Source organism: Lepus europaeus, chromosome 14 (assembly GCF_033115175.1).
Source record: "Lepus europaeus isolate LE1 chromosome 14, mLepTim1.pri, whole genome shotgun sequence".
NCBI lineage: Eukaryota > Metazoa > Chordata > Mammalia > Lagomorpha > Leporidae > Lepus > Lepus europaeus.
Genome location: NC_084840.1, coordinates 22,325,001 through 22,348,706, shown reverse-complemented (window position 1 = coordinate 22,348,706; position 23,706 = coordinate 22,325,001). Strand labels below are relative to the sequence as shown.

At 47.5% G+C, this 23,706-nt stretch overlaps 1 protein-coding gene across 3 annotated transcripts in view; it reads right to left on the bottom strand.

Annotated features, from left to right (window-relative positions):
• Window positions 1-11,034: 11,034 nt before the first annotated feature.
• Window positions 11,035-23,706, bottom strand: part of CD46 (CD46 molecule) — a 36,353-nt gene continuing 23,681 nt past the window's right edge. Inside the window, exons 9-11 of one of the 3 annotated variants that reach the window (XM_062210260.1) lie at window positions 22,231-22,266; window positions 21,376-21,439; window positions 11,035-12,742 (exon numbers count right to left, since the gene is read on the bottom strand). In XM_062210260.1, coding sequence (XP_062066244.1) covers window positions 12,544-12,742; window positions 21,376-21,439; window positions 22,231-22,266 — 299 coding nt within the window. In that variant the 3' untranslated portion in view covers window positions 11,035-12,543. Of the gene's footprint in view, window positions 12,743-14,591; window positions 14,931-21,375; window positions 21,440-22,230; window positions 22,267-23,706 lie in introns of those variants that run through there. The other 2 variants (XM_062210264.1, XR_009867912.1) reach the window with 2 other exon arrangements.

The window sequence follows — 23,706 nt, the reverse complement described above, 5'->3', positions numbered from 1 at the left end:
GCAAACTTCCTCCTCCACCTTCTTCCCCTCCCTCCCGCCCTCCCCCCTCCTCCCTCCTCCTCTGGCTGCCTCCTGCTACTCACTGTTCTTGAGACTGGCCGGCAGAGGTCCTGATAACCCAAGGAGGCTGGGACAGCAGTGTTGTCAGCCCAGCAGAAGCCGGGAAGAAGGCAGGCCTGGGGCTGCCTGGCCCTCGGTGCGGCCTAGCCGCCAACCCCCCAGCTAGGGAGGTGGAGCCACGTCACAGGGTGTGCCCTGGTGCGTGTGCTCTGCCAGGTGTGCACCTGCGCCACGAGGTGCGTGGCTATGCCCCGGCTTCCTGGTGCTGCGTCCTGCGGCCGAGCCAGGCCAGGATGTCTGGCTTGTGGACATGGTCTCCGCTCCACCTCGCTGCTGTTCTCTGTCCCAGGAGGAGCGGAGGCTGTGCTGCACAGGCTGGGCATGCCCCTGGAGTGGCTCTGGGGACCGAAGTGAGCTTTTCCCAGCTGGCAGGTGCGTGGGCCTGTGAGAGTGGCACCTGGTGGGACACCCTGCCTTAGTTACAGCGTGGTGGCTGGAGGAGGGAGCGACCCAGCCCTGCCTCGGGGGAGGGGGTGGCGGGGGGCCTCTGGGCATCTCCCCCTAGCCCTGCGGAGGTGGAGTCCCTGTGAAGTTGAAGCTTCTCTTCTGGTGCATCTCCCCTAGTCAAGCAGGTGAATCGGGTGTGACGAGGTGGTGGCCTTCCTTTGGGTTGCGTCGGGCGGAGCCTGGGAGCTGTGTGGGGGGTGTTGTTTGTGTAGTGGGTTGTAGGCATACTGACTTGTCCTTCCCTGGGGAGCACTGGCTTCCTGGGCGGCAGCACAGGGCCGTGCCTGTCCTCTGCGAGAGCTGAGCCCCTGTGTCTGGGAACATGGACACCAGGCTGCGGTCCTCCATCCCTGCCCTCTACGCCTATCTCAGGTCAGGGCCAGCTGGCCACCATGCCTTCCTCCCTGTCTGGCCAGCAGTCCCCACCCAGGACCTCCCCTGGGGAGTTTCTGAGATTTTGCTGATGGTGTCGAGGAAGGGACAGAAAACCTAGCTTGTTGGGAGTGCAGCTGCCTAGAAATGTAGGCCTGTGGAGCCCAGGGAGCTAATGCCGGGCCCATGGGTGCTTGGAAGGCTGTGACTTCTTGCCCTGTTACGCGAGGGGCCCAGAGGGGATGGAAGATGTTACTGGGGTCCAGGGCCTGGGGCGAGCTGTGGTCAGGGTGCTGCTGGGATGGAAGCACCTGATGGAGATGGCCAGGGGCTGGGGGCCAGTCGGCTCTGGGCCCTTCCACGCATAGCCTTCAGTTTATCACTCTTTCCTCTGATTCATTAACCACCACGAGCTGGCAGCAGGCCCCGCCCTGACAGCTAAAGACAGAATGTCCAGGACACTGGGCCTGGGCCGGAGCCGAGAGTGACAGGAAGCTGGGCCGGCCTTTCCGTCCATGCAGACAATACCCCGGGACTGTCTGGAGGGCAGGTCGTTCCCCTTTTGCTAAAGGGCCTGCCCGGAGCCCCTCTCACCAAGACGAGCTCTTCCCCGCTGCCAGGAGCCCTGAAACCAGCATTCCCAGTGGCAAGAAGATGGAGGATCTGGCTCGGCTTCCGGCACCTCCCCCAGTCTGGCTGGAGCTCGCATCCGTCACGTAAGTAGCGGTGACTCAGCACCCAGCGCTGGGTCAGGAGGGAGACGCTGCTGCCTTGGCAGGAACCTTCCCACGTTCTGGATCGTGCACGCTGCAGCCGCACGGAGCAGGCAAGCAGGATCTGGTTGCTGGGGGCCCGCATCTCTTTGCTCCGTGGGTTTTTGCTTTTGGCGGGGGGAGCCTGGGAGAGGCATCTCATGGATCAGGAACCCCTTTGCTTTCTGTGTTATTTTAGGAGCACCCTTCTGGGCCCAGGATGTGTAGGGCTCTGAGAGACATAGCCTGGCTCCAGTCAAGTAGAAGCTGCCTGTGTAGTCTCCACCCCGTTTTCGGCCAAAGGCCCGTGAGTGGGATTTAACCCTCGGATGGGTCTTGCTTGGCCCGCGTGGCGCGTGTTTGCGTATCTGGTTTTGTGTGTCCTCAGACAAAACACGGCCTCCCCAGGCCACTGCGTGCTGCTGCTGTGGCTGCTGCCCAGTCCTCCTCCGAGCACTGGGCTGAGTGGGACGGTCCACCCCGGCCTCGGCTCTGCAGACGGATTCACCGAGGCCCGTTCAGGGCAAGCGGCAGCTCCCTGCTCCCAGAGCTGGCGCCAAGGCGGCATCGGAGCCACTGTGCGACCTTTTCTCCACCGCCAGGTCCCTGCCCAGGCAGAGGAGCGTCCTGCGGTGAGGGGCGGGGAGCTGCTGAGCACGGAGCCCATCGGGCTGGGGCTGGGGCTGGGGCTGGGGCAGCGCGCCAAGGCCTTCGCCCCCAGGCAGTCTGTGGGCTGAAGTGGCAGAATCCAGTGGCTCTGAGCGGGCCGCGGGGCCCTCGGCAAGCTGTGTGTGCCGGGCCACCTCCTGAGGGTTCTGGCTGGCCCTCAGGCTCCGTGCCTGGGACTGGCCGTCCCTTCCAGCAAGGGCAGAAGCGCCACTCGCTCCAGGGCAGTCCTCGCTGAGCTGCCTGTAGGAGGAGGGGCCCTTGGTTCTGTGGCGAGAGCTGGGATCGGCTGGCCCTTGGGAGCTGAGTGAAGTCTGGAGGGTAGGAGATTTCGGGGTGAAGATTGCTATGGCCCCTCCTTCCTGAGAGTACCTATAGCCCGCATGCCAGTGGTTCCTTGGCCTGTCTTCAGGGAGCTGAGCATTAGGTGGTAGCCCCAAGAGAGGGGAGCCAGGACTCGGGGCTCCGGTGCCTGCCTCTTAGTTCTTTCTCTCTGTGGTGGGGGCCCCTAACTGTACAGCTCCTCTGCTGGCGCTGGGCTTTGTGGGTAGCAGGAGCGGTGTTACCTGACCGCGGTGATCAGGCAGGGTAAGTGCTTTCTCAAGGACAGGGCACCCGAAGCCTCCCCCAAGCCAGGCAGGACCGGGACGCTTTCCTTGAGCTGAGGTGAGAAGCAGGACGGGGGTACGGGCAGGGGGCACTGAGGGCCAGCAGCTAAGGGCAAGTGTGGAGAGCTGGGAGTGTTCCAGAGAGGGGACAGCACAGCCGGGTCTCCTGTGACGGCACAGGAGGTCGCCAAGGAAGAGCGAAAGTAAAAAGCCAAAAAGCTGAGGACTCCCAGACAGGACCCTGTGCACCCCGCATATCACAGGATTTGGGCCCTCGCTAACAGCTCTCATTCTGCACACATGCCTGCCGTTAAACCCCTCGCTGTTACCTGCTTCTCAGGGCCCAGGTGCCTCACTCAGAGCCAAGGGCTGCAGTAGGACCTGCTGGGTGGACTCCCCCACCCCGCGTCTCTGTGTCAGGCTGGGGAGGGGAGCAGAGCAGTGCCCCCGAGTCACCTGTCCCCTTGCGGGACCAGAGTCCTGCCCCATCACCCACCCACGGGTAGCGCGTTACCTGTGGGGCCTTCAAAAGGATTGTGAGCAACTAGAATAGAGAGGCACGTTTCTGTTTGTTGTCAAGAGGAGCCGAGAGAAGTCCCTGTGCGTTTTCTCACAGTATGCACTTTCCGTGACCCTTCTGAAGACCCCTCCTACGCAGTCAGCACCATCCCGCTTCAGACACCCCCCCCCCCCGAAATACCGCCTGGGGCTCCCCTCCCTCTCCTGTTCATGATTAAGTCCAAGAACAAAATGTGAGGGCGCTCCAGGCTGTAGGGAGGCCCTGGGGGACAGACGGGCAGACGTGGGACCTCACGTATGGGTCATGTGACTACGGACTAGTGCCTTAGCTCCGTAAAGATCAGTTTCTTCTGAAAACAAACAAACAAAAAAACAGAATGACCCCTGCTTTCTAGGACTGTTGTGAGAATGAACTAGGTCCACATTTTCTTTCTTTTCCTTAAAGCTACACATACTGTTAGTGCCAGGATCCAGGAAGAAGACAAACCCAAAGCTAAAGGTCTGAAGAATTGGCAGGGAACCCGAAATGTACATCCTGTACCCGTTTCTTCCTCTCCGTTATGGTATCAGAGGAAACACTTCATAAAACCAGAAGTGGTGATGCAAAGGAAGAAATCTGATTTGGAGTTCAGTTTGCAAATCTCATTTTCAGGCAAATTTGAAAACAAAATGAAACTTGATTCTTGTGTTAGAGGATTACCTACTTGGTGCAGTTACAGGAGACTGGTTCTTAAATTCTCATCGCAGGCTACATCAGATTGTCAGTGAAGGGGTTCATATTTGAATGTTCTGATCCTTGCATATGGGTGGGAGGGAGGAGCCGACGCTCTTTGGCAGCAGGGCACGTGGGGGTTGGCCTGGCCTGGGTGAGGCTCACCTTGGGGGTGGCTGTGGCCTCCTAGGCAGGTAGGGTGCCCAAGGAATGCCTTGCACGCTGGGAAATACCGTACAGTATGGATGCGATGGTTAATGTATTTTGATACTAGCTTGGCTCCTTAGTTCTTCGTAAGTGTAATAGCTCGCGTTGCCTGGTCACAGAATTTGTGCATTCGCATTGCTCTCGTGTATTGGAGGCATTGGCCCTGACTGGCATGTTGCTTTGGGCACCGCTGGGCGGCCCCTCCATGTCTTTTTCTAAGAGGGCTTCATGCCCCGTCACAAGTGGAGCTGCAAGAAGATGTTCCTCCTCGGGCTTCCGGTCGCATCTCCCTTCTGTCTGCGGTGACAACCTCTTCTTCTGGAAGCTGGTTTCACATGGTGGCTTAGATTTTTCCATCTTTGTATCTAGCACCATTTGAAATCAGTGTTTTAGGAGTAAGAATTGCAGCACAGCAGGGCGTGGACGTCAAGGAACTGCTCTCGTGGAACTGGCTCCTCTTCCCTGGCCACCTGAGCCTGTGCGAGAAGCCGGGGGGAAGAACTTGAACAGCAGAGTCGCTCTGGAAAACGCTGTGTTGTTGGAGGGCTGCTGGTGGGAGGGTAGTGTGGAACGCGGTGGCTTGAGCAGGAGCAGAGGTTGCGATGCTCTTCCTGTTGACTGCTCACAGCCGGTGACGGCTGATGCGCTGGCAGGGCTTGGAGCTGCAGTCATGTTAGCAGGTGCTGACGTATTGGGTATTGATTGTGACAGGCGAGGGGGAGGGCCGTGTGCTAGAGGGCTGTTCCGACCACACCAGCACTGGCCGCCCGCCCCCAGAGGATGCCCCAGAGCGTTCAGCTGTGGTTGCCGCGCAGCTGAAGTCAGACTTGTCACCTGCGCACAGGTGCAGCCCTGGGAGCGCCACCGGCCCATCTCTTACACAGGCTGACCGATTTCTCCTGGTGTTCAGAGTCTGTTTTTGTCTAGCACCATTTGAAATCGGTTATGATGTAGGGGGAAAAGCAGCGACCTCCACGCCTCGCGCCACCGCCTGTGGTGTCCTGGAAGACGAACGGGCAGAGTGGGGAAGAAGATCACACCTCCCCTCCTAACTTCTTTAACTGCATTTATGATAGCGTTATTGCAGAGGTAAGACGTAAAGTAATGGATCTGAAAGCAACAAATCACTGTAATTTATCTGATGCCCTCCGTTGTGTTTTCTAAAGTGTGGAACTGCTGTAGATTGAATAAACTTGGTTGCTGTTGAATTATCTTTCTGTTAAGCCCAAGCCTATTCATACATCCTGACCTTAATAAATAATTTACTATATTCAATTTATTATGTCTGTGTTTTTCATCTATTATTTTCCATTCATAATTCCATGACGATGAGAAGTGGGTCCTGAAAAATTAATTCACTGTGCAGATCCTCCCTATGTTTGAAGCCCATTAAGGAATTCTACGAGCCAAGAAATAAAGTGAGAGAAGAGATGACGGAAGAGAAGCAGTGCGGACAGGCTAGGCGGAGGGCGCTACTTACTAAAAGGGAGAACTGTCTTTGCTTCCAGAGGGGCTGCAAGACGAGGCCCTGTGCCAGTGAGTGTTCCTGCAAGAAACTTTTGCTAACTGAACATATTGTCAGAGGGTCCTCACAGGGGAGCGGCACTGATGTCATTTGCATCACAGCAGATGGAGTTCTACTTTTGGCTGGGAGTTTATATCAACCCTTGAAAACAGGGTGAGCCAGTTTTGTAAAGCTATTCGGAGATGAGCCAGATTTGACTTGGTAGGGGATCCAGCTTGGAGAATCTTCAGAAAGGAAGGCTGTGGCCCCTCAGCAGGGGAGGGGGAGGCTTTGTCCACAGGAGGTGCGTGGCCGACAGTGGACTACCTGCAGCACGATTATTTCATGCCAGTGGCTCTCAATAAAGGAAGGCAAGTCAGCCACCTGGGAAGCCTTTCCTAGGCCCCCAGCCCACCATTCTTCCCCCAGATGGCTGCTCTGCCCACGGGGCTGGGGCTGGGAGGCGGATGAAGCATTCACTGGGAAGACTTCCCAGGGATTGGGATGCAGCCCCTTGCCGCAGCTGCAGCGCTCTCACAAGCTGTTTGTGGGAAAATCCACATTCCGGTCCTGGGGAGGGTGGGGTGGTGGGAAGTGAGGACCCTAGATGGTGTCGTAAGTCGGTCCATTCACCTCCCCGCTGAGGTGGGCTACTCTAATCCCTGCAGGTGTGACAGTTTGGGCTCTGCTGCAAGAACACATTAAACAGATGCTGATTCACCGCCCCTGTCTGTTGCCAGGAGTCTGCCCCCAGGTGATCCTAACTGGCCCTCAGATGAGCAGTAAGTGTGTCCTGTTGAGTTTTTCATCATCACACACAAAAACAATGATGTGGGACATCTTTGCCATAAATTAAGTTTACAGTGCTCCCAATGCCTGCTTAAATCCTACGCAGCAGAATGTGGCTGGGGTATCTCCCGAACAGGAATGTTTGGTTTTATCCATCTGTATACTTACAGCCCTATACCTGAAATTATCCTGCTGAGGTTGGTTGGTTGGTTGGGTTTTTGTTCTTTTTTGTTTGTTTGTTTTTGTTTTTAAGGTTTGATTTGGAAGGCAGAGTCACAGAGAGGGAAAGACGGATCTTCCAAACTGCTGGCTCACTCCCCAGATGGCTGCAACAGCCCTTACTGGGCCAGGCTGAATTCAGGAGCCAGGAACTCCCTCTGGGCCTCCTGTGTGGGTGGTAGGGGCCCATCTTCCACTGCCTTCCCAGGCACATTAGCAGGGAGCTGGAAGGGAAGTGGGGCAATCGGGATTCGACCTGGCATTCGTGTGGGAGGCTGGCATCACACAGCGGCTTAACCCTCTGCACCACAACGCTGGCCCCATCTGTTTCTGAGTGGAGGAGACATACTAGGCTGAGACACACGGACACCTGGATTCACTGGCAGTTTCCATCCGTGGAGACACATGCTGATGTGTGAGACCACAGAAAGCTTTGGCTACTTGGGATGAAACAGGTCAAGTGTGCAGCCTGCTAATTCCCTGTGCAAGATCTTGACCCAGACCTTTATGAGGTGCTGACGTAGGCGAGTGTGTCTGTCTTTTGGGGGGGGGGGGGGGCGGTTTAAGAGTTTAAGCTGAGCACTAGAAAAGTTGGGTCTAATCCAGTAATGCCCCACCCTAGCTTCCTCTTGCATTCACCCAAGGAGCCTTTAAATTAGTCATTGCTGGTCTCACCCCAGCTGGCCCTGGTTTGGTTGGTCTAGGAATGGGGCCTGGGCCTGTTTCCGTTCTAGTTTCCCTAAGCGAGTATCACAGGGAGCCAGGGGCAGGAGCCACATGTCTGTGATCTTTCTGAAAGTATGGGCTGAAGACTCCCTGTCACTGTGCTGTAACAAATGACCACACACTTAACTAAGATTTATTTGAAAGAGCAACACACACACACACACACTGCTTCCATTCACTGGTTCATTCCCCAGATGTCCACAACAGCTAAGTGTGGGCCAGGCCAAAGCCAGGAACTGTATCCTGGTCTCCCATATGGGTGGCAGGGGCCCAAGCGCTTGAACCATCGTCTGCTCCCTCCCAGGCATTAGCAGGAAACCGTATCAGAAGAGAAGTAGCCGGGACTTGAACCAGCGCTCCGGTACTGATGCCTGTGTCTCAAGCAGTGGGACTTAATCAGCTGTGCTACAACACCGGCCCCCAAACCTAGGTCTAAGAACCACATTGTTTGTTGTCAACAGTGCTGGAGGCTGGGAGTTGGGAGTCAGTTCCCTGGACTGAAATCAAGGTGTTGGCAGGGCCATGGATGTGTGAGAAGTTGTACTGTTTTCAGCCTCTGGAGCGGCATCCTTTGGCTCACCCCTTCCTCCACATTCGAAGCCGGCAGCTTAGCCGTCTGCTCCAGCAGTCACATCGTCTAATGCAGTCAGATTCCCCTCTGCCTGCCTTTTACAGGGGCCACTCTGCTCCCATCCAGGGCCCCACCTGAGTAACCCCATCTCACAGTTCTTTCTCTCATCATCACAGACCCAGTTACTCCAGAAAGAAGTGTTCACAGGCTCCAGGTATTAGTACCTGGACGCTTTGGAGGTCATTATACCCATAGCCTGCCACAAACAGCAATGCTAGGAGCCCATTAGGCACCCCTCCTGGCACCCACTAAATCTGCATTTGCTCTCCAAGTGAGTCACCTACTACTAAAACTTGAGATGGTTGAGGTTATGGGCTCCTCCTCAAGGGATTCTGCAGTAATTGAGTCCTACCCTCAAATACAAACTTAGAGTATTTTTCTTAAGAGCCTTTTCAGGTGGAGGTGTGTAATCGGATGACAGAATTTTCCCAAACCCACATCTGAGCATTAGTCATCCCCTGAATGCCCGGTGAAGCTACCAGCACAAAGCAGGGTGCCGGAGCTCCTGTTTCAGTAGTTCAGCCCAGAGTTTGCCACCGCCATGTGCTGTGATAGTTTGTTAAGAGCTCCATAAGGGAAGTCAGTTACCAAGTGGCTTCTCGCATCAGTTCTACTATCTGTAGAGGGCTTTGCACTACACGGTCGGGAAGCAGGGTTGCCCATCCTTGTGGCAATATGTTCAGCTTCTGCTTGGTATGGAAACATAAGGGAAGGAAATATTTTGACCAGAGATCCCTAATATTATATTCTCCCCATTTTCAAGCAGAGTTGAACCCTTTAAAAATATAAACTTTTTGGAAGACAACTTCTTAGAGACGAATCCAAAGTGAAATTAAAAATGGCTCTGGGAATCAGCAATAAGTGAACTTTGAATGATGGGTTTGTCGGTCGGGAAAGGGACTAGCAAGAGCCCCGCCAGTCCACAGGAGGGCAGCAGTGCTGTGACTTAGCGAGGCCCACGCGTCAGCTTGCTGGGTCCTTTCCTGAATGTACCTAGAAATTCTGAGGAAAGCAATGCAGCTTGGGGGGAGGGGAGATCCATCTGTCCAGTCAGTCAGTTTTTTCTGTAAGTTAACAAACTGTGCAAACCTCTTGAGTACAAGTATACAAATTTTGTAAATGCATAAATAGCTCATTGCTGGTTAAAATGTTATCTGTTGGGCATTACTAAGTTGAAGAATATCACAGAGTTGACAACTTCAAGAAGCAAATGTGAATTTTTTTAAGAGATTATTTGAAAGAGATCTTCCATCTGCTGGTTCACTTCCCCAAATGGCCACAACAACTGGAGCTGGGCCAGTCCAAAGTCAAGCCAGGAGCTTCTTCCGGGTCTCCCACGTGGATGCTGGGGCCCAAGCACTTGGGCCATCTTCTACTGCTTTCCCAGCCCATCAGCAGGGAGCTGGATCAGAAGTGGAACAGCTGGGACTTGAACCAGCCTGGGATGCCAGTGCTGCAGACAGCGGCTTAACCCGCTGCTCTACAGCGCTAGCCCCAGCAAACATGAGTTTCCTCCAATCTTAGGTCTGGAGCATTCTTGCAGAAGACTGACTTAGTAACCTTAAAAGCTTAAAATCTCTCCCTGTATATATTATATGTTATGCCAACTTTAAAAATATACTATAGCCTCAGAGTAAAGTCAGAATTTTCTAAAATGCTTTATTTGTAGTCAATAAGATGTACATGCAGTGTTGATAGGAAGCAGGGAGATCGCTTTTATATTTTTAAACCACAGATAACCTTGTTCACATAGCCAGGCAACAAGGTCTTAATTCAAGTCTTTGAAATTTTCAGTTTCTTGAATAGGCTGAATTAAAATAGCACATTTGTTTTTGCCTTTCTCCTGTGTGAAACTTTCTATGGAGAAACTGACTGTAGGGGTTGGGAATCATGACTGTGGATGGAGGTTCTCCATCTCAGCTGCACATCAGAATTGCGTGGGACACCTTTAAAAATCCCATTCCCCATGCCACATCCCAGATCAGTGACCCGAAATCTCCCTGGGGGAGGGTCCAGGTGTCGGCAGAGCTCCCCAGGCGTTCCACTGTGCCGCCGTGGCTGAGACACACAGGCCTGGCTTGAGAGATGCTGCCATCTGATTGAACTCACTTCTGCAAAGATGGCAGAAATGATTTCTGCGTGAAGAAAAATCCTGTTGGTCATACAGATCAAGGTTGATACTTTGTTAGGACTTGTGTTTTGATTCAGTCTTACATAATGCATTACAGTGAAGTGGGAGAGCCATCGTCCCATGATGCACCTGCTGGGTACCTGTGTGTGGCCAGTTCCCGGTTAGGGAACAGAGGCTTTGGGCGTCGGGTGGAAATCAGGCTGAGCTTCATGGAATGGGCACTACCTGGACAGGGCAGTCGTTATTCCCAGCAACGATGGGGCCAGCAGCAAGCACAGGGGCAGAGGTCTGGCATGACAGCAGTGTAGCAGAAAGGAGAGGCGTGGGAAGGGGAGTTAGGATCTGTTGGTGAGCAGGCTTTCCAGTTTCATGCCAGGAAATTTGGACTTCCCTCCCCTGGGGACAGGAGGGAGCTGGGGTGATCTGGGAGTGGAGAGGCTTGCAGGTACTTGGGAGCCTGACACATGAGGGCCAGCAGCAGTGCCTGTGGGGGTGGCATGGTTAGAGATGGGCCCCAATTAGACACTCTTATTCAAGATAGAACACACTAGAAATAAACACATCATCACAAGCGAAGCATCTCAAAATGTACAGTTTTATTTTTACCAGACTTAGAGATCTGGTTTTTCAAAAAATAAATAATAAAAGAGCTCTGTACATGAGACTTCTCATTTTACTGAAAATACATTTTTGCAATCAAAAGATAATTTTTAATTCAAATACGCTTCTTAGCCTGGCTTAAACAAATATGAGGTTGATACAGTTAAATTTTAAGCAGAAACTGCTATAAACTATTTTAAGCACAAAAATATTTGGTTGAAAACACATCAGGTTTATAAAAAACAGTACCACCATTCTTTGCTTCTGAGCAGTTGCTACATTTTTGAAGAGACATGTGAAAATGGGTATTACTTTCAATTCTGCTTAATTCAGAATTCCTGCTTATTTCTGCTCAAATGTTCTCTTCCTAATGCAGCTCACTAGAGAATGCAAGGGGCACTCAGCGTGTGCAGTAAACATGTGTCTACACAGAAAAACAGTATTATAGTGCTCCACTCCTGATTCCCCAGCCGTAGCCTCCTCATGGCACTGTGTCTTTGGCCCACTAAGACAAAAGTTGCACAACTGGAATCTGAATCGAGGAGTGATCTCTCCCCTATGCCCGCTGGCTCCTTCGACAGTCACTGTGAGAGAGGACTGGGGTCTGTTCTGTGTGAGTATGAGGTGCTGGGGGCCGGGCTGCCTTTCCTCAGCACTCGGCACAGCCAGCAGCAGACGGACGAAGTGGGTTTCCTCCTCCTGAGAGCTGTGGCTCCCTTCCTACTCTGCCTCCTGGGGGACGAGGTGAGACGCACACAGTGCAAGGTTTCCACCACAAGGCAACACAGACCCCGACACAGCCTGGGGCTCCCTGATGAACTTGCAGACTGGACCACCTACTTTCACACGGTGGCGTGCCCGAGTGAGAAAGCCAGCGCAGCCAGCACTGGGGTGGTGAATTCTCCATGGAAACCACAGGGTGATGGTGTTCACTGCGTACCTTCAGCTGACATTTTGTGCTGTCAATCCTCGCACTGTTACACCGGGTGCCGCTCATTCTGCCACCCCCACTGAACTCTTAGACCTGCGTGTTGGTATTATTTTAAAAAGGGGAGGGTGGGGGTGGAAAAAATGCCATATGTAATCATTCCAGTTGCTTTTTGTTACAAAAGTTACACACAAATAGAATGTTTTCCTGTTAGTTTTTGACTTTCCAATGATCATCTCACTGGAGGAAGTCAACCTTGTCCCAGCCTTCAGTGTTCTTGACGTCGACTGATGAGAGCAGTAGTGGACATATGTCAGGGCTTGTTACAAACAGCAGTATTTAAAATACATTGTCGAGTTGTTGAAAGAGTAAATCTTTGAACAAACATCTTAGGATCGCTTTACAAACATAGTTTCATTTTTAAACTACATTTCTCTAAATTTGTGGATTTTGTAAAATGAATCATTTCCCTTCATCAGGGCCACACCAGGGATACTGCGTTGACTTTCCCTGGAAGAACAGCATTGGTTATGGGAAAACAGGCAATCTGTTCACAACCAAATTCATACGTTTCAAATGTGCACCAGAGGCTGGTTTCTATCCAAGCCATATTCACATGTCTGCACTGTGACTCAACAGGTGCACTCGTAAGAAAACAGAGACTGTCTGGCTTCTGAAGGTTTCAACAGGATCAGCAGGTAATGGGTAGGCCGGGTTGTGGAAACCATTGATAGTGCACTCTGCAGGACGGGGGAATTGGTGCTGGAAGGCGGTGTACCCAGCTGTAACCTCTCTCTTCCTGCAAAGCAAGCTGTAAAGATAGTGTTAAAAGTGAATACAGTCAAGTACACAAATTCACTTCCAGAAGCCCAGTTAGAAAATGGACGATTGAAAAAACCAAAAGCTGTTCATACTGTTGAGTCCCAAAGTGATTCTTTTAAAGTAATCTCAAATGTTTGCCCACTCTCACACTACAGAATTATTCTCACCTTGTTGCCAGTGCCCTCCAAGTCAAGAACAAGAAGGTTGCTACCCACTCAGTAGTAAAGATGTCCTCATTGTGATTCAGGCCCACGGGCAGAGGCTGGGAAAACGTGTGGCCCTAATGCCACAGTTCTAAGTCTGTGGCTCTGGGATGGAATGTTGGAAACGGTAGTGGTTCTAGCAGAGTTCAAGTACAGAAGTGCCTTATTCACCTCCTCACCAGCCAGGAAGTTGGGTGTCCTGGCCAGAGAGTCTCCTGCATGACTCAGGTTTGTCTAACATTTATTGTAACAGAGGTTACCTGTCAGATCCCTTACTGTAGGCTCAGTGTTGTCTGAAGAAATGTAACACTGGTCACATAACGTCATTTAAAGTTTTCCAGATGCCACATTACACAGAGTGAAAGAAATGGGCAAAATTACAACAATATTTAGCCCATTCAAAATATTGTCATCTGACTTGTATTTTATGTTGTTTTGAGCTAAGTCTTTGAAATCCAGGGCATATTTCACACTAAGAGCACATCTCACGTTGAGTGAGTCACGTTTGAAGTCCTCGGTGGTCACACGTGGCTGCCGACTAGTGGACAGCACAGCTCTAGGCCTTGCCTTGGTAAATTGGCCACACTAGACCAACTCAAAGTAAATTTGGAGCAGTCAGTTATACACAGTCTGTGTGTCAGGTCTAACGCCTTAGGGATGCCTACCCAGTCAGTGTAAGTTGGGGTACTCTTGGGTTCCTCTGTGGAGGAGCCATTGTTGTGGTCTTCTGTGGGCTTGTGACCTAGGGACTGCTATAGTGAGTGATTTAATAGTCTGTCCTGTCACCGAATTCTCTACAACAGTTTCATTTTTCCAAAAGTCAGTAATTTTTATTTTACTTTTTGGAATAGAATACTTTTCTTTGAATAGGATTTTTGAAAGAAATGCAACATGTGCAAAAGACAAAAAGCGTTAAGGTAAACATTTGTGTGATAGTTCCAATCTTTTGCAGACAATAAAAATTTGCAACTGAATTTACCAGCTACTGTTATTTTTATACTAACTTCAGCATTCATTGTATTCTCTTCAAAATGTTTATAGACACCTTAATGCTCAGAATCTGAAAGCTACATTTTTGGTTGGCTTTGGCTTCAAAAGCGTCCTGGGGAGGCCTCAGACCCCCAGTTCTGGTTAGTGTATTTGTTTTCCCCTCTGGCCCTGTGGTCAAAGATACCACTTTGCTTTTACCAAGAAACTCTTCTTCCCTTTGCCTTGTCCATCTTGTTCCCAAACTCTTGATCATAAACCAGGACAGGACCTCTCACTCTAGCCAAGGTGGGATACAATCTTCCTGTCTTCTCAGCTCGGCAGACACATATTTTAGCACTGAGGACCAAATCCAATTCATTTCAAATAGACAGTAAGCTGGAGACTGACATTGTGGCTTAGTGGTAAGCCTGCCTCCTATAACATCGGCCTCCTGTATGGGCATTAGTTCATGTCCTGGCTGCTCCACTTTCCTGCTAATGGCCAGGGAAAAGCAGCAGAAGATGGCCCAAGAGCTTGGAAGACCACCTGGAAGACCCCAGATGAAGCTCCTGGATCCTGGCTTTGGTCTGGCCTAGCCCTGGCCTCTGTGGCCATTTGGGAGGTGAACCAGTAGATCTGTCTCTCCCTCTCCCTCTCTCTCCCTGACTTTCAAATACATAAACAAATCTTTAAAAATAATAATTAATAAAGAAGATGGAGTCAAAGGGTTTAAGGCAATTTAATCCACATTTTTTTTTTTGAAGTCTGGGGATTTTTTTTTTCTTTAATATGCTAAAAAATATTCTGGCGCAGGACAATAAATTCTTTTACAGAGTTACTTAACAAATTGAAATTGAACACATTTACAGAAGGTCTCTGTAACAGGGCACTTTTCCTGCCTGCACTTAGAACGAACTGGATCTGTTAACTAGTTCCCATTGAGCTCAGAAAATCTCCCTGCTTTGTATTCAGAGCTGTTCTGGAAGGTGGTGGCAGCTTGAGAGTCTGATAAAAGGATGAGAGAACATAAGTTTGTTTCGGGCTGTGTCAAAGCAAAAGCCTGCCAGGATACATTATGTTAAATTTAAAAAAGGAGTGGTGTAAGAAAACATCAATAATTTAGCAAAAGGAGCAGGAATCTTCAGTTTCCTCTTTGATGTTGACTGCCAACATATCTTAGCTCAGGTTACTGATATCTAAATATCCACTGAATATTTTTCAGAAGAAAGGACATCTTTGAAAAGAAACGAAAGACAGCAGATGCCTTTTAATGATTAAAACAAGCAAACCATTCTCTCGTCTCTTCTTCTCAGAGGGAAGTGAATTTTACTTCTGTTTAGCTCTCATCAGTTAGGCGTGTGCTGGACAGAGGGAGGGAAAAGCACTGAATAAAACACAGTGACATCAAACCCCAAAGAAGCAGGAGGAGCGTCCCACGTGGGACAGAAGCAGCGATGGAGGGAGGGAGGGTAGAGCCGAGAAGCTGGCTCGTGCATTAAGATTTTCTGATTCTAACTCGGAGACTCAACATGAATTCTGCACAAGGAGCTACTTTCTCTTTGAAGTCATACAGGAGTGTGTCTTCCAGCTGATGGGCAGGTTCTATGTCTCTGTACAGTGTGTTTACCTTTGAAACCATTTTGCACAAAGCAAATAATGTAAGAGTTCTTTCCAAGAATAACAGACTGTGCAAAGACAAATGGTCCCGACTGTCTCTGAGGGAATACATCGAGTACATGTTGAGTGTATGTAACGTTGTCCTAGAAACCCGTTTATGACAAGTCATACATTTTCACATGCATCTTCAGTTTTACCCTGAGTGAAGTTTCTTTCTAGGGGCACGTTTGCTTTCAACTTGAGGGAAGATCCTTGTAGAACATTATTATATAACCTCCCAAATTTCTGGGATGCATTTAATTTCATAAATATACTTTCTAAACCAATTATACAATCTTTTGTTAGGTATTTTTTTGTTGTTCAAAATTTTTTTTGAAAGTGGAGCAGGCATTTAGTGTAGCAGTTAAGATGTCTGTGTCTGCCATCACACTGCCTGAATTTTTTTTCCCAGTCCTGGCCTCTGACTCCAGCTTCCTGCCAGCGGAAACCCTGGACGTTAGATCGGTGATGGCTCAAGTAGTTGGCCTCCTGGATTGTGTTCCCAGCTCCCAGCTTCAGCCTTGGCTAATGCTGCTTGAGGAGTAAACCAGCAGATGGGAGCTCTCTCTCTCTCTCTCTCTCTCTCTCTCTTTCTTTCTCTTCCTCTCTCTCTCTCTTCTCAAGTAAATAAAATTTATTTTTTAAAAACTTTCTAGATTGGTATGTTGAATGCTCATGAACTTGAAAGTCAACTAGAAAAAATGTTCATGTTAATTTGATCTCAAGTTTTTCATCCTTTGTCATTACACCCCCGACTAGTGTGCTTGAATGAAAACATTCCACAGCTGGCTTACAAATGACAAAATAATTGGATCAACCAGTGTTAACATAATATTCCAAGTAGGTTTAAGTTATACCAAATAGTAACTATCTTTATGGAGGAGAGAAAACTAGTCACAGGCAATAAAAAATTAATTATAAACAATTATCATTAGTCAATTCTCACCTATCCAGGGATGATTTAACCAAAGTAAAGAATATGCGTTTATGGAAAAAATGAGTCAGAGTAGGGAATGAAAACATTTCTGTAAACAAACACCATCTGTGGTTCAGAACTACATAGCTAAGACTTGCACAGACCCAGGGCAAAGACAGGGCAAGGGCTGTGGCTTCCAACAGTGAAAGAATTAGTGGGGCCAGCGCTGTGGCAGTGTCCTAAGCCTCCGCCTGCGGCACTGGCATCCCATATGGGCACCGGTTTGAGTCCTGGCTGCTCCTCATCTGATGTAGCTCCCTGCTATGGCCTGGGAAAACAGTGGAAGATGGCCCAAGTACTTGGGCCCCTGCACACACGTGGGAGACCCAGAAGAAGCTCCTGGCTCCCGGCTTCAAATTGGCTCAGCTCCAGCCATTGCTGCCATTTGGGAACTGAACCACCAGATGGAAGACCTTTCTCCGTCTTTCCCTCTCACTGTCTGTAACTCTACCTCTCAAATAAATAAATAATAAAATCTAAAAAAAAAAAAGAAAAAAGAATTTGTTAAAGAAGGGAAAAGGAAGGAGCGTGTAGATGGCACCTGCTTTAGTCTAGTTGAGATTCTATTCTATTCTAAACTGAGAGCTAAGAAACAAAACTACAACAGAATACTTTAACCTTTTGGCCACTGTTCATCAAGTAATTTAAATGATGTTGGATGATCTGAAGACTGATGACTTCTATAATTTTTGTACTTTAAGCTGAAGGCTTTAGAAAAGTAATTGTGTTTCCAAATCATCAAAAATACCAGTTTACACCAAATCCATTTTGGATCAAGCTTTAGCAACAGTTTGGGGTTATATATGCATGTTTGGTACTCCATTTATACAGTTATCCCTAGAGGTAGAAAAGTAACCCCATACGTTTTATTGTCTTGTATAAGAAGTATCCAAGGCAATGCCATATTGTGAAGTATACATTCAGTCTTCATCCCTGGTTGCTGGAATGCAGCTCCTAATATCTTCAAAGTGATATGTCTTTTTGTAAGCTACTGAGTTGTCTACAGACTAGTATCTTCTAGAAAGCTCCAGAATGGGAGCTGGTCACCAAGATGACTGAGGTAGAATTAGAAGGTTGGAACTTTCAGTATCTATCCCTCTCCATCCACGTAACCTCCAAGGAGAGAGGGCCTGAAGGTCGAACTGATCACTAGTGCCCAGTGATTCAATCAACCATGGCTTTGTAATGAAGCCTCCACAAAAATTATAAAAGGACTGGGTTAAAAGAGCTTCAAGTCACTCAACAAGTGGACGTTTCTGGAAGGTGGTCACCTGGAGAGGGCCTTGCATAGGAGCTCCACCCCTTCCTTCCCCCATACCTTGCCCTATGGATTGCTTCATCTGTGTCCTCTAATATCTTTTATAATAAACCAGTGAATGTTCTTCCCAGTAGACCCCAAAGAAGGGGTTATGAGAACCCTGAGTTATAACTAGTGGGTCATATGCATGGGTAAAGCACCTTGGAGCTTGCACTCAGCATTAGAAGTGTTTGTGTTTATGTGTGTGTGTGTGTGTGCGTCAGGGGTGAGGTAGTCCTGAAGACAGAACCCTCCAGCTGTGGGGCGTGGTGCTATCTCCAGGTAGACAGGGTCAGAACTGAATTGAACTAGAGGACACCTGGCTGATGTCCCAGGCTTGCTGGGCGTGTAAAGACAATCTTCCCACATTCTTTCATGAAAGTCTCATGCGCTGACTGTTGATTGAGAGTATAGGAGAAAGGAGAAGCTACATCCATCTAATCCCATCTTCTTGGAAACTGCAGCCAGTTTTTTAGGGGGAAAGACTATTAAATGGTACAAAGAAAATAATAGAAATCTCAAAGCCAGGTATTACCTCATATTTTTAAAAACATACACACAACATGGATTTTAAAAACCCCCAGTGATATTAAACATCAGAAAATTTTGCCAATAAGCTATTCAAATTTCAATAATATGAGTGGACACATTAATAACCATCTACACCCTAGTTACTCAGGTGCAGGATCTCAGGCTCCCAGATCCAGTGAGTCGAGCATCTTAACATCCCCAGGTGATCTGCATGCAGGTTAAAGTTAGAGAGGCACTTCTCTGAGTTCTAAGGAAGAAAGGTATGCCACCCCACATGAGAGGAGGAACCACAGCTATCAATATGCGACTCAAAAGGCTCAAAGCGTTAGGACTTCCGTGTCCTGAAGCCAAACAACCCACCAAAAGAACCCAACTTTTGATTCAGCCATTATGCCTTTCTAATGGAGTAGGTCGCTGTCCATGAAAGAGCAACGTATATTCTAAAAGATTCTTATGTAGTTTATATTTTAGTTAAAAGGCAGTTAGGAATGTCCTCTCTCCCAATTTTTTAGAACTTTTTTTTTTCTCAAGTTGTGCTCTTGTAGACAGGATTCATTGTGGTGCATAAATATATAATATTGTCCCACAATATTTTAAACTTTTAATACAGCAATGTTCTGTTGGATACCCACACTGTAAAATGTGGGATTTAGGAGAAAAAAAATCACAAAGCAAACTATCTTGGGATCTCAGATCACTATTGCCACTGAAACTTTAATTTGGGAACACAACAATCAGCTGATTGTTCAGCTTTAAAAAATTCCCTAACTGGTAGCTAAGGAGGGTTTGATTGACACTTGCTAGAGAACCTTTGAGAATTTTGATGCAGTGATTTGTTAAAAGAAGGCAAATGAGAAACAGCTATTTTGCTTCCCTTTGGAGTCATTTCTACACCAACCTGTTGGAGTTGTAAAAAACAAAAAACAGGCCGGTGCCGCGGCTCAATAGGCTAATCCTCCGCCTAGCGGCGCCGGCACACCAGGTTCTAGTCCCGGTCGGGGCACCGATCCTGTCCCGGTTGCCCCTCTTCCAGGCCAGCTCTCTGCTGTGGCCAGGGAGTGCAGTGGAGGATGGCCCAAGTGCTTGGGCCCTGCACCCCATGGGAGACCAGGAGAAGCACCTGGCTCCTGCCATCGGATCAGCGCGGTGCGCCGGCCGCAGCGCGCCTACCGCGGCGGCCATTGGAGGGTGAACCAACGGCAAAAGGAAGACCTTTCTCTCTGTCTCTCTCTCTCACTGTCCACTCTGCCTGTCAAAAAAAAAAAAAAACAACAACAACAACAAACAAAAAACTCCACTGATTGTATTTCCTACTCACATTGTTGCACATATATAATTTAAAATGGGTCAGCATTGTGGCATAGCAGGTTAAGCCACTACCTGCAACACCCGCATCCCATATGGGCGCCGGTTTGTGTCCCAACTTCCCCACTTCCAATCCAGCTCCTTGTTAACGTGCATGACACATCAGCAGAAGAGACACAAGTGCTTGGGCCCCTGCTCCCCATGTGGGAGACCTGGATGAAGCTCTTGGCTCCTGGCTTCAGCCTGGCTTGGCCAGACCATTGCAGCCAACTGGGGAGTAAGCTACTGGAAGATTCTCTCTGTGTGTGTGTCTTTCCTTCTCTGTAACTGTATACTTCAAATAAATAAGTCTTTAAATAAATAAATATATGCACATACACAAATGACAGAAATATCAAATATGTGTATCATGTGTTCCATAAACACAAGATTTAAGATGAAAAATGGGTGCAGGCATTGTGGCCTAAGAGGGTAAAGCGTTGCCTGCAACACTGGCATTCCATATAGACGCCGGTCCCAGTCTCAGCTGCTCCACTTCCAATCCAGCTCCCTGCTAATGGTTTAGGAAAGGCAGTGGAAGATGGTCCAAGTGCTTGAGCCCCTGCCACCCACGTGGGAGAACCAGAAGAAGCTCTTGACTCTTGGTCAAGAGCTGTGGCCATCTAGGGAGTGAATGGAAGATATTCTCTCTCTCTCTCTCTTTCTCTCTAACTTTTGAATCAATCAATCATCTCTAAACAAAAGATGCAAATGAAGGAATTGTGGGTACTTAGAAAATAACCAGTATGAAAAATGTTTGAGCTCTTTGTGAATGAAGAATATACTTTTCTTATATAGCTCAAAAAGCACCAAAAAAAATCTTAAAATTACTAGATTTGATTTTAAAGTCATTTCTAAAGCTACGGGGAAAAGCAAAACAGTAAAAATGCACATTATCTGTCAGAAATTCCAAAGCATTTAACTCCAGGATTTATCGTTAATATTTTATTAAATTGTAAACACTTTCATTTAAATTTAAGTTTGATATTTCAGAACTCTTTTCCTTAGAAGATTTGTATTTTTGCATTTTTTCTATTCCCCCCCCCCCTTTCATTTTTATAGTTAAAACCCCATCAGTCATTCTGCAGCCTAATAAATTAGGAGGATATAGAGGAAAGTCAAATAGTGTTGTCATTAACTTCCCAGATTGACATCTATGAGTAGCTCCAAATGAAATCAAATTGGATTATCTAAATGAAACACCTATATAGCTTCTTACAACTAATTAGGTTATACAGACAAATGGAAGCTTGCATCATACAAATTTCAGGGACTATAACTCTCAAGGCCTCCTTGAAGAAATGCTTCCATTTTGGCTACCAGTCCATCCAGGAAATGTGCTATAGTAAAGTATAGTCAGGGTGGCCTGGTAGTGGTCCACGATTCACTAATGAACTGTCAAACCTCACAGAAGTCTGTCTTCTTGTCTAATAGCTGCTGAAGCAACACTGCACAGATTCCACACATTGCAATGATGTTAGAAGTAGTTGAAAATATTTTTAGAAAGGAAACGCAGTTTTGTAGGGCACGTGAGTGCTGGCACATTTTTAAAGAGAGCATGCAATTTAGAGGACAAACTTAAGCAGCATCCAAGTGTGTCAAGGAGAAGAGGGGCCAGTGAGTTGGAAGAGACATGCTTTAATTACCCTTTCTTCTTCCGGCCATGAATACATTTGTACAGGCAGGTGCAGCATACTGCAATCCCAGCAACTACAAGGAATCAGGAAGCAAACAACATGTGACTCTGAACACGACTTACATTGATTCAAAATCTACCAGAAATAATTTTGGTTCTATTTCAGTGATCAGAAAATGTTACGTTATTGAAGCACCTATACATTTCTGTTCCATCCAAACTCTTCATTACCTAAATCCTGTTTCCTGCAATTGCTTAGTCTGCAGGAAGTCAGAGGAGAAGCCTTGCTTAATCCAGAAGATTATTAAAAGCATATTTGGGGAGCAGACTGGCATTATGAATCATCTTGAGGAAACACATATTAGGAGTTCTTACTAGATGTGTATATAGAGTATGAAACAATGTAAAATTACCAACTCAAGGTAGTAAATCATGGAAAGGGTCTCATTCCTCTAGGTTGGTTTACTTAAACTATACAAACTATAGAAACTGAAAAATATTAGGAATAAACACATTGAGTGGGCATTTAGCCTGGTGGTTAAGACATCTGTGTCCCATGTTAGAGTGTCTGGCTTCGATTCACGGCTCTGGCTCCTGACTGCGGGAGCTCATGCAGACCCTGAGAAGGAGTGGTAATGGCACAAGCAGTTGGGTTCCTGCCACCCCAGTGGGAGAACCAAATTAAGTTTCTTGTTCCCAGCGTCAGCCTGGCACAGCTTTGGCTGACGGAAGCATTTAAGGAAATGAACAAGCAGATGCGAACTTTCTCTTTCTGCCTTTCAAGTACAGAAAAATTAATTTTTAAAAAATTTCAATTCTTTACAGTAACATTTCAATTTAAGAGGTTCAAATGGGGGATACTTACTTGCAGTAACAACAATCAGAGCAATGAGCCATGCATCTAAGAAAAAACAGAAACAGTTTGAAAATGTTGAACATAAATGAGTCTCCAGATAGCAGCTGTATTTTCATTTACATCAGCTCACATAAACCCTACAGCAAAATACAGGCTGTCTAGTTCTAGCATTTGCTTGCTAGTACACCTAAGTTACTCTGATCACAGAACCCTTCTAAGCAAGTTTCTGGGTTTAGGATCCAGTTGTGAAACCCTTAACAGGAATATCACTTTCCATTGTGTGTTCTGAGCTTCCACATCAACTTATTTAGTAAAGGCTTTTAGAATTCACTAGAGAAAAGTCATTCAAAAAATATATTATCCCATTGTCTGCGGTTTCCTTCTACATCCATTCTATCATTTCTGATTTTTAGAAGATCCTCAAGGTGGATCTGTAGGATAAGTCATAAATAAATTTCTAATATCATCACACAGGTGCTATTTGTGGGGTCTTCATAAATAATGAAGATCTTATTATCAACTCCTTCCTCCCCAACTCCACTCGCTTTAAGACATAGTCCTTAGTATAGGGAGATTCCCTCTAGAAATGGAAATGAAACACCAGGGTTCATGGGCAAAGTTATGCAGAGAAACTTCAACATACATTTTTGACTAGCCAGAAAATACTAAATAATCCTACAAAATCTGAATTCTTAGAAGTGCTTCTGTTAGCAGTTCCTTTGCTTCTGAATTGTCTTTATTTTTACTGAGTTGCTACAAGTCAGAGCATAAACTATTGTGTTTAATCCAGCGCCTCTCATTTCACACAGTTACCAAGCATTTAACAGCTTAAAAACAGCACTGGATTTATTGATAACAATGACAGTTTGACCACAGAGGTGGAAGATTAAGTGTAAATAGATAGTCCCTAACAGTGGGTGGTTCAACTTGGCATTTTTTGACCTATGATGGTACCAGAGTGGTAACATTCAGTAGAAACTGCACTTCAAATTTTCAATTTTGATATTTTCCTGGGTGGGAAACGTAGCACGATACTGTGTCCAAGTGCTGGGCAGGAAGCAAGCCACGGCTCCCAGCCAGCCACGTGATCTCAGGGGAACCAGCCAGTACTCCACAGCAGACTGCTAAACGAGGATGCTGAGTGGCAGGTGCATCAGTGCACTTTCAACTCACAAGGAGTTTACCGGAGGAACCCCATCATGAGTTGAGGAGCGTTTATAAAGCTGTATTCTCTATTTGAAGGTTACACATCTGTGGATTAGTGAAACAGCCACAGAAAATATTTTTAAAATCACTACATCTGTATTGAACATGTGTTATTGATCCCTAAACAATACACTATGATACCAATTTAAATACTTTGTTTGTACACTGAATTAGATATTATCGATGACCTAGAGATGACTTAAAGTATGAGAGGTTATATGCAAATACCATACATCTTATATAAGGAACTAGGACATCCTCTGGTTTGATATCTGTGAG